Below are 11,207 nucleotides of genomic sequence, written 5' to 3' on the forward strand. Positions count from 1 at the left end.
TACTGAAACTATCCAGGTCAAACATGACACCAGTTATTAATTATGCAGCACTTACAATTCTCAAGGAAACACAAGACTGGGTTTTATAAAATTGGAAAATCTGTCCTGTTTTCTTTTTTTTAATTTAATAATCTCTTGACAATGTCTGTTTTCCCTCATGACTTGTCTATTTAAGGACCGTCTAGAGTACTGTACAAGATGACAGTCCAAAACAACAAAGGCACGAAATATCATAGCTAATTTTGTTTCAAAGAGAAGATAGCTTCCATCGTTGTCATCTTGGTACGCATGATTACTGAAATTACAATGATTATGCAAGATACTGGAAAGATGAAACAGATATACATTCCACATTATTTCTTAATTAGTTCCCTTATGAATTTTTTATCTAATTTTCCCCAATATATAGTAAATCTTCAGTAGGGAAAAAATTACCTGGGGGAAACTTGCTTGGCACAAGTGCCAGTTTGTCATGTTCTTCCGCCACTAGGTCTTGTTTAGGTTCAGGTGATCCAATAGATGACTTTTCTGACATTTCAAAGTCAGACAAGCTATGAAAAGCAGATGGTATAGGTGACTCATCCTTAAGCTGCTGGTACATTGTGGTGGTCTTCTCATTATCCCTTGTGTGTCAAGTAAAATATTTGTAAATGTACAATGATAATTATTGCTTTAGAAGCACAATGAATAGAGAGAGATTGGTGTCAAATTCACAGGATACATGTATAGTAGCAGATTTTTAAAGATACATAGTGACATACCTCCACATATCAGAGATAAGAATCTAGCATGAAATCCAGGCCCTACTGAAGTCAATGCGAGTTTTGTCACTAGTGGACTTCAAGAGAGCCAGGATCTCACCCTTAAAGTTCATTTTCCGCAACTGATCTATTTTAAATGCCTTTTGTGGCAAGGGGACTTGCAGCTACCTTAAAAACGCAGCTGAGGATTGCTCCAGCACAAGATAATCCTGGGCTGGCATAAAACCAATTTAGGTAACTTCACAGCATCTGCTCTCCACACCTCTAGTGTAAGGGTGCTTTGAGAATGAAGTCGAAGAGCAATGCATTTTGGTAATAAGAACATAAGAACGGTCATACTGAGTCAGACCAATAGTCTATCTAACCCAATATCCTGTCTTCTGACAGTGGCGGGCATCAGAAGCTTCAGAGAAAATGAACAGAAGTGGGCAATTAATTGAATGATCCATCCCCAGTCGTCCACTCCCAGCTTCTGGTAGTCAAAGGTTTAGGGCAGGGGTCGGCAACCTTTGGCACGCAGCCCATCAGGGTAATCCGCTGGTGGGTCGCAAGACATTTTGTTTACGTTGACCGTCCAAAGGCACGGCCTCCCGCAGCTCCCAGTGACCACAGTTCCAGTTCCTGGCCAATGGAAGCTGCGGGAAGCAGCGACCAGCATGTCCTTGTGGCCTGCGCTGCATGGGGTTGCGTCCCTGACCATCTTGCCTAATAGTCACTGATGAGCCTATCCTCCATGAACTTATCTCATTCTTTTTTGAAGAGTTATACTTTTAGGCTTCACAACGTCCCAAGGCAACGAGTACCATAGCTAGTCCCTACAGTTCAGTCCCAGGGTGAGGGGAAGCAGAAAGATAGCTTAAAGACACCTTTGCCAACCCTCTTCTCTCGGTTGTGCTGAGCATCCAGCCTAAATATTTATGCTTATATGCCCTAGTATGTTATCCTAATTTTATTTATGCTAGTAAAAGTAACAGAGTCTTAGTAACCTGACACCTCACTTTAGTGGCTCTCCTGTTAAACCTTTGCTGAAAAGCGGGGAGAGACAGCTTGTTTTCTATGAATATTTTATTAACAAAATGGATATTAATGGAACATGTGTTGTATAAGCAACAGTCATCTCAAAAGAGCAATAGAGTTGAAGTTGGGCTATAAAACATACAGGCTCTTTATCATTTAAATACATAACAAATTTAATGCCAGTCTTCAATGGTACTCTTACCTTTGTGCTAATTCATAAAGTTTGGCAACTTCTGCATCCAATGATTCTCCTGCACAATAAAAATATTTTTTTTAAAAGGAAAAGAAGTGCACTCAAAATAATACTGGTTATCTAATCTTTTTCTCTGCGTTAACGTATTTGAATAACTTAAGTGCTAATTGAACAGTGACCTGGGAAGCGCAAATAGATACCAGCCTATGTAAAAAACACACACTTGGTAACAGTGCTAAGTCTCCATGTTATTAAGCATAACTGGCAGTCCTGGCTCAAGAAAGGCGCAGAACTTGAATTTCAGAGGTCTGGACTGAAGGTCAGGATTGAAATGCACAGGCAGAAGGCTATTTATGCTACTGCTTTACAGTCAATTCTTAGTAAGCCAAATGTTCTGTATAATCCTATAGAGCAGCAGTTCTCAGACTGTGGGTCGGGACCCCAAAGTGGATCGGGACCCCATTTTAATCAGGTTGCCAGGGCTGGCTTAGACTTGCTGGGGCTTGGGGCTGAAGCCTGAGCCCCACCATCCCAGGCCGAAGCCTGAGGGATTCAGCCCTCAGGTTACAGGCCCCCTGGCTGGGGCTGAAGCCTTTCGGCTTCAGCTTTGACCCCTTCCCCGCCCAGGGCAGTGGGGCTTGGGCTTTGGCTCCGGCTCCCCCACCCGGGGCAGCGGGAATCAGGCGGACTCAGGCTTCAGTCCCCCCTTCCTGGGGTCGTATAGTAATTTGTGTTGTCAGAAGGGGATTGCGGTGCAATGAAGTTTGAGAACCCCTGCTCTAGACGTTTTATTTTAATGTGTGGTTCAGTGCAGTGCCATTGTTTTAGATATATTGAACTGTCTCAGTTGTCAGTGACTTTCATAGTATATAGGAAACCATCTGTTGGTTGGGGTGGGGGTTTAAAACATGTTAATGTTTATGCACTACAAAATCTTCTGATTCGTAATGCAAGTATCCACTGAAATGACTGAATTCACTCAATCTTTTGTTAGATTGGTATGACACACTAGTTATAGCATCTTTTTCACATATACAGCCTCTTTAGTATGAGTAATCACAGCGACAACATGCTGCGGGTCTTTTTAAAGAAGGACAAGATAGGGACCATTGTTTGATTGCCCACTGAATGCTTCAGAAGAAAGTCTTCTACAGGCAATTACAAGAAAATGTTGGGGTCAGTGTCCCCATTTTAAAAGACTACCTCAAGTGTTTGCTTGAAGATAACTTTGCAGCTGACACCTGCCAAAATGCTGTTAGTTGACTGAGATATGCTGGGAAAGTCCATCCTTGAGGAGCTAGGAAAAAGCTTTCTTGGTGGACTTTGCTCATCGTAGTATTCCTTTTTCTTTTTGCCATCACTTTGTCACTCAAACTTCCTCAGTAACAAAGAATGAAGATTATGATAATGGCTATGGCACTCTGTTCCTTTGGATGGACAAATATCAATTCCAATGACTATTTTAGGGAACAGTATTGCATTTTAAATAGCCATGATTTAAGGTGTAAATCTGTCTTTCCTTCACCATGCTGTTGCCATGCTTATGTCCCCAGGGACACTTCTACAACAAGATTCTGGATCTCAACACACCTTCTGATTAAAACAGCCTACAAACATAAGGAACAATACACAAATGACCGACAGCTTTGGAGAGTCCTACTGCTTGGATGTTCCAGGCACCTGCTCTCCAGCCTAATGCTTTACTGCAGCCTGGGTGCATGGGGACTGAGACTGGACAGAGAGATCTCAGGGCACCCAAGAAATATCTCCCCGAAAAAGACAGAAATTTTTCAGGTGCATAAACACTCATTCTTCAGAGTATAATCCAACCTTCTAACTGATGAAGGTTAGGGAGGGACTTCCTCTACCATCAAGTCATTCCACAATTGTCCACTACAGGATTTCTTGCACCTTCTCAAAGCATCTGGTACTGGCCACAGTCAGAGACTAGATGGCCCATAGGTATGGCAATTCCTGTATTGCAATGGAAAAGCTCTACCTTATGTAATGCATTTTCCACATTTATAAATGACAATCTGCATTAAAAGCACAAATCATTGTTTATGATTTAATACACGTACAGCATTAAACAAAAAAGGCACATTTTTCAATGATATTCTAAAACCTCTGAACTTTTTATGGGCCCAATCCAACTCCCATTGAAGTCAACGGGAAGACTCCTATGAATACTTCAATGTGAGCTGATCAGAGACATAGGCATGATTCAAAAGTATATAAAGCCTGGGTCCTATATTAAAAAATCCTGGAGTCCATTTGTTGTTGAACGTGTCATTGGTTTTGCTGTATCCTGTGGCTTTAGTCCAAGTAGTTTTGGTTGCTTGGTGTGTTTGTCTTGTGACACAGGAACAACTTGAGATGCAAGGACCCAATTGCAATGACAACTACAAAGTTAAAAATCAAGCATTGCATGAGCACTAGAATTAAATCTGCCATGCAGTGGCAGGGACAGCAGCTGTCTGCCTGCCATTCTGACTGAAAGAAGTGTAGAGGGAAGGTCCCACTGTGAGTGACATGAGGACAAACATAAGAACAATACATAGAAGTTGATTTCCAAGGCAAAAATATTATTCTTCAGATTTCAATAAAATATTTATGTACCATAGACAACAGGCTGGGAAATATAGCTACATACCATATAGAAACTTCTTTTCCAGCTTCTCAAAAAGTTGCACACTTTGATTCAGCTGTTCACGGAAGCCCTCGGCAACATAATAATCAACATCGCTGGCTTGAAGCAGCTCCTCGAAAGCTTTAATAAGGCTGGTCAGATGTTGATGATAGGTGACACAGATGCTGTGGATCTCTTTAATTTGCTGGCGTTGAAAGGAGAGCTCTCGAGCTTGGGAATGAACTAATGAATCATATCTGTGAAAATGAAATTATCTCTGAAAAGAATGTTTTGACCATAACTAACATTTAAAAAAAACTAAAATGAATTACAATTCTATTTCTAGACTAGAATGTTACGTTATGTAAATCCAATTTCTCTAAAAATGCCCTACGGCAACAGTGACAAAGATGTCTTGCCCTTACTACTAGGCTTTGTATTCATGCCAACAACTTACAGGTTATCATGCATTATGTAACTGCTTAATTTAGAGGATAAGCAGGAACTGAAATGATGAATTCGCTTGTAGGCCACCCAAATACCCAGTATTAACCTGATTCTTAGAATCTGACAAACAGGCGAGTCAGATGGCACCTGAAGGAGCTATAATGAAATGAGTAAAGAGGCTAAAAATATACATCTCTACAATGGTTGTCTGTGAAGGACCAAGAGAGTCAGATGGGGTCCACCTTCCTCTGAAACATCACATACTGTCGTCTGCCAGAGGCAGGATTCTGGACTTTGCGGACTAATGGTTTCATCCAGTATGACAAATTCTAGGTTACTGTCTCCTGTGTTTATTACTACAGATGTGATCATGACAACCAACTTACTGCCTAAATTCTTGTACTTCAATAGGTAGGATATACATTTCAACTCAAAATAACTGAGTTTATACTGCATTTGTGGATATAGATGTCCACTTTATATTGCAATTGTCCCTATCACTGATATGCTTCTTTCTACAGAACTATGTACCTTGGGGGAGGAAGGGACTGAAAAAGGAAAAAAACCGAACAAAATATGGGGCATAAACAAAAACTATGACAACGTGGGTTGCTAGAACATTTTTATTTCTGCTTGTACAGGGAGAGGATGTATAACTCATGTGTGGCTCGGTCACTTGTGAGTCATGCAGTCATACCAAATCCATGGCAATAAAAACTTTATAGCAGCCCATCCCATCCCATCCCTTAGATTACATAGTTAGATCTATGGGTACGTCTATACTTTTCTCCGGGTTCGGCGGTAAGCAATCGATCTTCTGGGATCAATTTATCGCGTCTTGTCTAGAAGCGATAAATCGATCCCGGAAGTGCTCGTCGTCGACACCGGTACTCCTGCTCCGCGAGAGGAGTACGCGGAGTCGACAGGAGAGCCTGCCTGCCGCGTGTGGACCCGCGGTAAGTACCTTGTAGTTCGAACTAAGATACTTCGACTTCAGCTACGTTATTCACGTAGCTAAAGTTGCGTATCTTAGTTCGAACTGGGGGGTTAGTGTAGACCAGCCCTTAGTATGTCATATGTGTGAAGTGTATTTTCTAGGATGCAAGTTCATATATTTTATGGAGCAGGTGTGTATTTTTCTAAGCTAACATTAAAGTGCCACATCAAGGGTTTGCAAGCATCATCAATCATGAATTATGGAGAAACCTAAAGGGTTGAAGACATTTCTGTGCTCCGCCTGCTGCCATCAGCTATTCCCTAGGGGAAAGAGTGTTTTGTTGCCAAACCACAGGATGGGGTATAAGGAGATCCAGATTCTAGGATGGAGAGTGTCAGTCTGTTTTGTGGATAAACTACTTAACTTTCTTTGCCTCAGTTTCTACATATGTAAAATGATGATACTTCCAAGCCTGACAGGGAGGATTCACTGGTTTTTGAATTTCTATTCTAAGGCTTCATTCATTAATTTCAATGTATAGTGCTTTCAGATACTTGAATGGAAGGCACTACTGTACACAAGTGCAACATAGAAGGTTCCCAGGAATTTGGCAGCCAACTGCCCATAGAAGTGTTTCAGACTAATTCAGATTTGATGTAGAATTTCCTTACTCTTGCCACAAAAATTAGAATGTGAGTGCTGCAAAATTCCGGGAGCATTGATTGTGGCTTATACTCATAGACTTTAAGGTCAGAAGGGACCATCGTGATCATCTAGTCTGACCTCCTGCACATTGCAGGCCACAGAATTTCATGCACCCCCTCCCTCTAATAGACCCATAACTTCTGGCTGAGTTACTGAAGTCCTCAAATCATAAGAACATAAGAAAATAAGATCGACCATACTGGGTCAGACCAAAGGTCCATCTAGCCCACTATCCTGTCTTCCAACAGTGGCCAATGCCAGGCACCCCAGAGGGAATGAACAGAATAAAATAGGTAATCATCAAGTGATACATCCCATTGCCCATTCCCAGCTTCTGGCAGACACATGCTAGGGACACCATCCCTGCCCATCCTGGCTAATAGCCATTGATGGACCTATCCTCCATTAATTTATCTAGTTCTTTTTTGAACCCTGTTATAGTCTTGGCCTTCACAACATCCTCTGGCAAAGAGTTCCACAGGTTGACTGTGCGTTGTGTGAAGAAATACTTCCTTTTGTTTGTTTTAAACCTGCTGCCTACTAATTTCATTTGGGGACCCCTAGTTCTTGTGTTATGAGGAGTAAATAACACATCCTTATTTACTTTCTCCACACCAGTCATCATATCCCCCATTAGTCGTTTCTTTTCCAAGCTGAAAAGTCCCAGTCTTATCAATTGCTCCTCACATGAAAGCCGTTCCATACCCCTAATCATTTTTGTTGCCCTTTTCTGAACCTTTTCCAATTCCAATATATATTTTTTGAGATGGGGCGACCACATCTGCACACATGATTTAAAGACTTTAAGTTACAGAGAATCCACCATTTACTCTAGTTTAGACCAGCAAGCAACTAGTGCCCCATGCTGCAGAGGAAGAAGAAAAAACCCCAGGGTCTCTGTCAATCTGACTTAAGTCTTCACCTCCCACAAAGAAACCTGCAAAAGGGAGAACCTCACTCGAGAAATCAAATAGGAGACAGCATCCTGCAGGGAAGATTTGTATAGGCTTCTGGAGGAAGAAAGGCATAAAAACCATCATGTGAGGATGATATGGATGTATTAGATAGGGTGACCAGACGTCCCGATAAAATCGGGACCGTCCCGATATTTACGTGTTTGTCCCGATATTTCGCTCTGCCGGCATTTTTTTTTTTTTTTTGCTCCGCCGGCAGCACTCGGCTTTTTTTTGTTTTCTCCGCCAGCCGCCCCGCCCCCCGTGTCCCGATATTTTCTTCCTCTCATCTGGTCACCCTAGTATTAGAAGCAGTTCTTTAATAGTAGAAATAATTTTTGTTCTTATAAGGCAACTTCTAAGTAAAAATCTCTGTCACTTTATATTAATGTTAACGAATTTTAGCCTTCAACACACTGCACTGTGGAGGTATGTAAATATGAATATCCCTGGAATTACCTCCTACAGTACTGGTGCTTGCACTTACTCATAGGGGCTGAAAATGTGTTAGCATTACTCACTTGGATGGTGATGTTTCTCTAAGTTTGTTTTGCAGACGATATACTTCATCAAGAAGGTGCATATTTGCAATTTGCTCTCTTTCAAGTTCAGCCTCATTTTCTAATAATAGCTGCTTAAGGTTTTGTGATGTTTGTTCATCGGGTGTTTCTGCAGACTGTGAATTCAGGTTTTCAATGTGGATTTCATAATCCACTTGCTGATGTACCGTAGAAAATGTTTTGGTCTCTTGTCCATCAGTATCTTGCATTTGTAGAACATGTCTTTCCATGGGCAATTCAGCATCATTCAAAACTATATTAAAAATATCACTGGACAAAAAAGGATTAGTAGGCTGCAAATGAAATATGAACATTTTGTACTTTTCAAGCTCAGACTTCATATCCTTAATTCTTTGTCTCAATTCTTCTAGGTCGTCTATGACTTCATAGTCATCAAATGCATCCGTACTTGCTACACTCAGTTTGAGAGAAAGCAGACTTTTGGAACCTGAATACGTTGTAGCTGAGTCAATGTCCTGGTTATCCATGGAATAAAATTCTTTATTTAGCTCTTTCAATGAATGTAGAATATTCATGTCGCTAATGTTATGAGGAGTTTCTGTTTCTGAAAATAAAAGGATTGGATGTGAGCATTAATATTTATTTGACATTTGGCTCATAACAGCACTTGAACAAATCTCTTCACTTCCACAACAAGGGAATAAAATAAACTGCACTTAGTTTGTATCTTTGACCTCATTATCTGTGCCCACTAATCCATCTTACATTTCTAACATTCCAAACCTCTCATCAGCTTCCAAATACCAATTTCCAATACATAAAACCAGCTTTCTCCCCAGGTAGGGATTTAAAATTACACTTGTTATATTCCGTTCTAGACAAGTGACTATTGCTAAGTCCAATATCTTTCAGCACACCAAGGTGAGTCCCTCAAACACAAGGCATTATAACACTGATTTACAAACAGCCCAAAATACTTTAAAAAACTTCTTAAAAATTAATTTTATTTTCTCTCCAGCTCCAATATCCATACGCAGCCAAGTGGAGTTTAAAGTCGGAGGATTTTAAAAGATTACTAATAAAAATCGTAAGTTGGAAAAAAGTTCTAATAAGTTCTTTTTAAAATGTGGCCTAAATAAAATCCATAATACTACGCAGTGTTAAAGATTTTATTGGTACTCATTTGGGATGCCCTAAACAATTCACATTTAGCTAAGCCACTCATGGGCAATGCCATCACCAGAGATTCATGCCAGTACAAATTTTATACTTCTATACATCATATATTCTACATTTATTGGGGTAGGGAGAGTACATATAAGTAGCTAGGGGACTGGAGTTTTCCCATGACCAGGAAACAGAGTCCTACTATCAAGCTAGCTCTGCAAAAGATCACCAATATTTTGAGATTGTTTACCTCCCTCTTTCTGGAGCATCCTGAAGCAAGACTAGGGCCCCTTACATGTCTATTTCTGGACAAGCATAACATACTGGTAAAGCCAAATTATTCTAGAAGCAGGGCACCCAAAGCATAAATCCTATGATCTCAGTGGCAAACTGTCAAATGGAAATGAAGAAAAACCTAAGCCTGGAAATTGCTGATAAAATAATGAAGGATTCTGAAGGACTGGTGACAGATCAGTTCTGTTGACAGATCAGTTCTGTTTTCCTTAGATAGTGTGTATCTGGCCCTTTGGCTGTACAAGCCAACTACAGACAACGTACTGTGAAGACCCTATAGTCAGGGGCGGCTCCAGGCACCAGCGCACCAAGTGCGTGCCTGGGGCAGCAAGCTGCGGTGGGCGGCCTGCCAGTCGCTGTGAGGGCGGCAGTCAGGCGGCTTTCGGCGGCATGCCTTCGGGAGGTCCGCCGGTCCCACGGCTTCGGCGGCAGGTACGCCAAAGGCGCGGGACCGGCGGATCTCCCGCAGGCGTGCCGCCGAAAGCCGCCTGACTGCCGTGCTTGGGGCGACAAAATACATAGAGCCGCCCCTGCCTATAGTAATTCCATTTAGTGTGAGGGAGCCTGTCAATTGTTTGTACTGTCTTAAGGCTATCATAGAGTTTGTCTACTTTCTTGAGGTGAGAACAAGGAGGTTCAACAGCCTCCTCCACAGGGACTGGAAATAGGCAATACTGACAGGAGGAACAGCACTGTAAAATCCCCTCGCTCACAGTGGATACATTCAGAAAGGATCTTTCATTCTAATTTGTTAATCCTGCAATGTGCTTAACACCATCAACTACCACTGGCTTCAATGGGCATTGCAGATGCTCAGCATCTCACAGGATTGAGCCGTAAATCAATCCAAAGTCTCACTCAATGGACTCCTAAAAAGAATGGAGTGGAATGAATATGGATGCCTGAGCCAAGAATGAGCACAAACAAATAAAAATAACTCTGCAAGCTGAATCCAAGGTTGAGCAAGAAATGAGGTGATTACATGCGCTATCTATCCCATGTGCACTGAAGGGCAGGATGATGCTTTGCGATTGCTGCATCTGCTTACTTACGTTGTTCAAAATTCTAAATGCTATTGAGTCACAAGACAGCAATACACTTGAGAAAACGTCATTGCACCAGGATTCATGGGGAGATCCTGAGTAGAAGAATAAGATACGTTTCTTAAGAGTTCACTAGCTACTCCTACTTATTCTCCACCAGAAAGACAATCCTCTGTGACTTTGCAGTGGGTTGCTGTAATGATTAAGATGTCCCAGAAGGTTGTGAATTCAGGTGAGGAACAAACAGCGAAACCAGATGAATTCTTAAGCTCAAATAAAGGACATCATAGATATTAAACTGATAAGAACAGATAGTAGACAATGTTTTCACCCCTCAGCTCACATTCAGTGGTTTGAGCATTGGCCTGCTAAACCCAGGGTTGAGAGTTCAATCCTTGAGGGGGCCACTTAGGGATCTGGGGAAAAATTGGTAGTTGGTCCTGCTAGTGAAGGCAGGGGGCTGGACTCGATGACCTTCCAGGGTCCCTTCGAGTTCAATGAGATAGGTATATATATATATATATATATATATATATATAT

At 41.5% G+C, this 11,207-nt stretch overlaps 1 protein-coding gene across 4 annotated transcripts in view; it reads right to left on the minus strand.

The window, feature by feature from the left end:
- CDK5RAP2 (CDK5 regulatory subunit associated protein 2) overlaps nucleotides 1-11,207 on the minus strand; it is an 89,333-nt gene that overhangs the window by 17,866 nt on the left and 60,260 nt on the right. For all 4 annotated transcript variants that reach the window (XM_029912720.1, XM_029912722.1, XM_029912721.1 and 1 more), the window contains exons 23-26: nucleotides 8,164-8,767; nucleotides 4,625-4,857; nucleotides 1,981-2,029; nucleotides 436-623 (exon numbers count right to left, since the gene is read on the minus strand). In XM_029912720.1, the coding sequence (XP_029768580.1) occupies nucleotides 436-623; nucleotides 1,981-2,029; nucleotides 4,625-4,857; nucleotides 8,164-8,767 (1,074 nt within the window). The remainder of the gene's footprint in view (nucleotides 1-435; nucleotides 624-1,980; nucleotides 2,030-4,624; nucleotides 4,858-8,163; nucleotides 8,768-11,207) is intronic.

This window comes from Terrapene carolina, unplaced genomic scaffold (genome assembly GCF_002925995.2).
Source record: "Terrapene carolina triunguis isolate 2854851 unplaced genomic scaffold, T_m_triunguis-2.0 Scaffold238, whole genome shotgun sequence".
In the NCBI taxonomy this organism is placed as follows: Eukaryota; Metazoa; Chordata; order Testudines; family Emydidae; genus Terrapene; species Terrapene triunguis.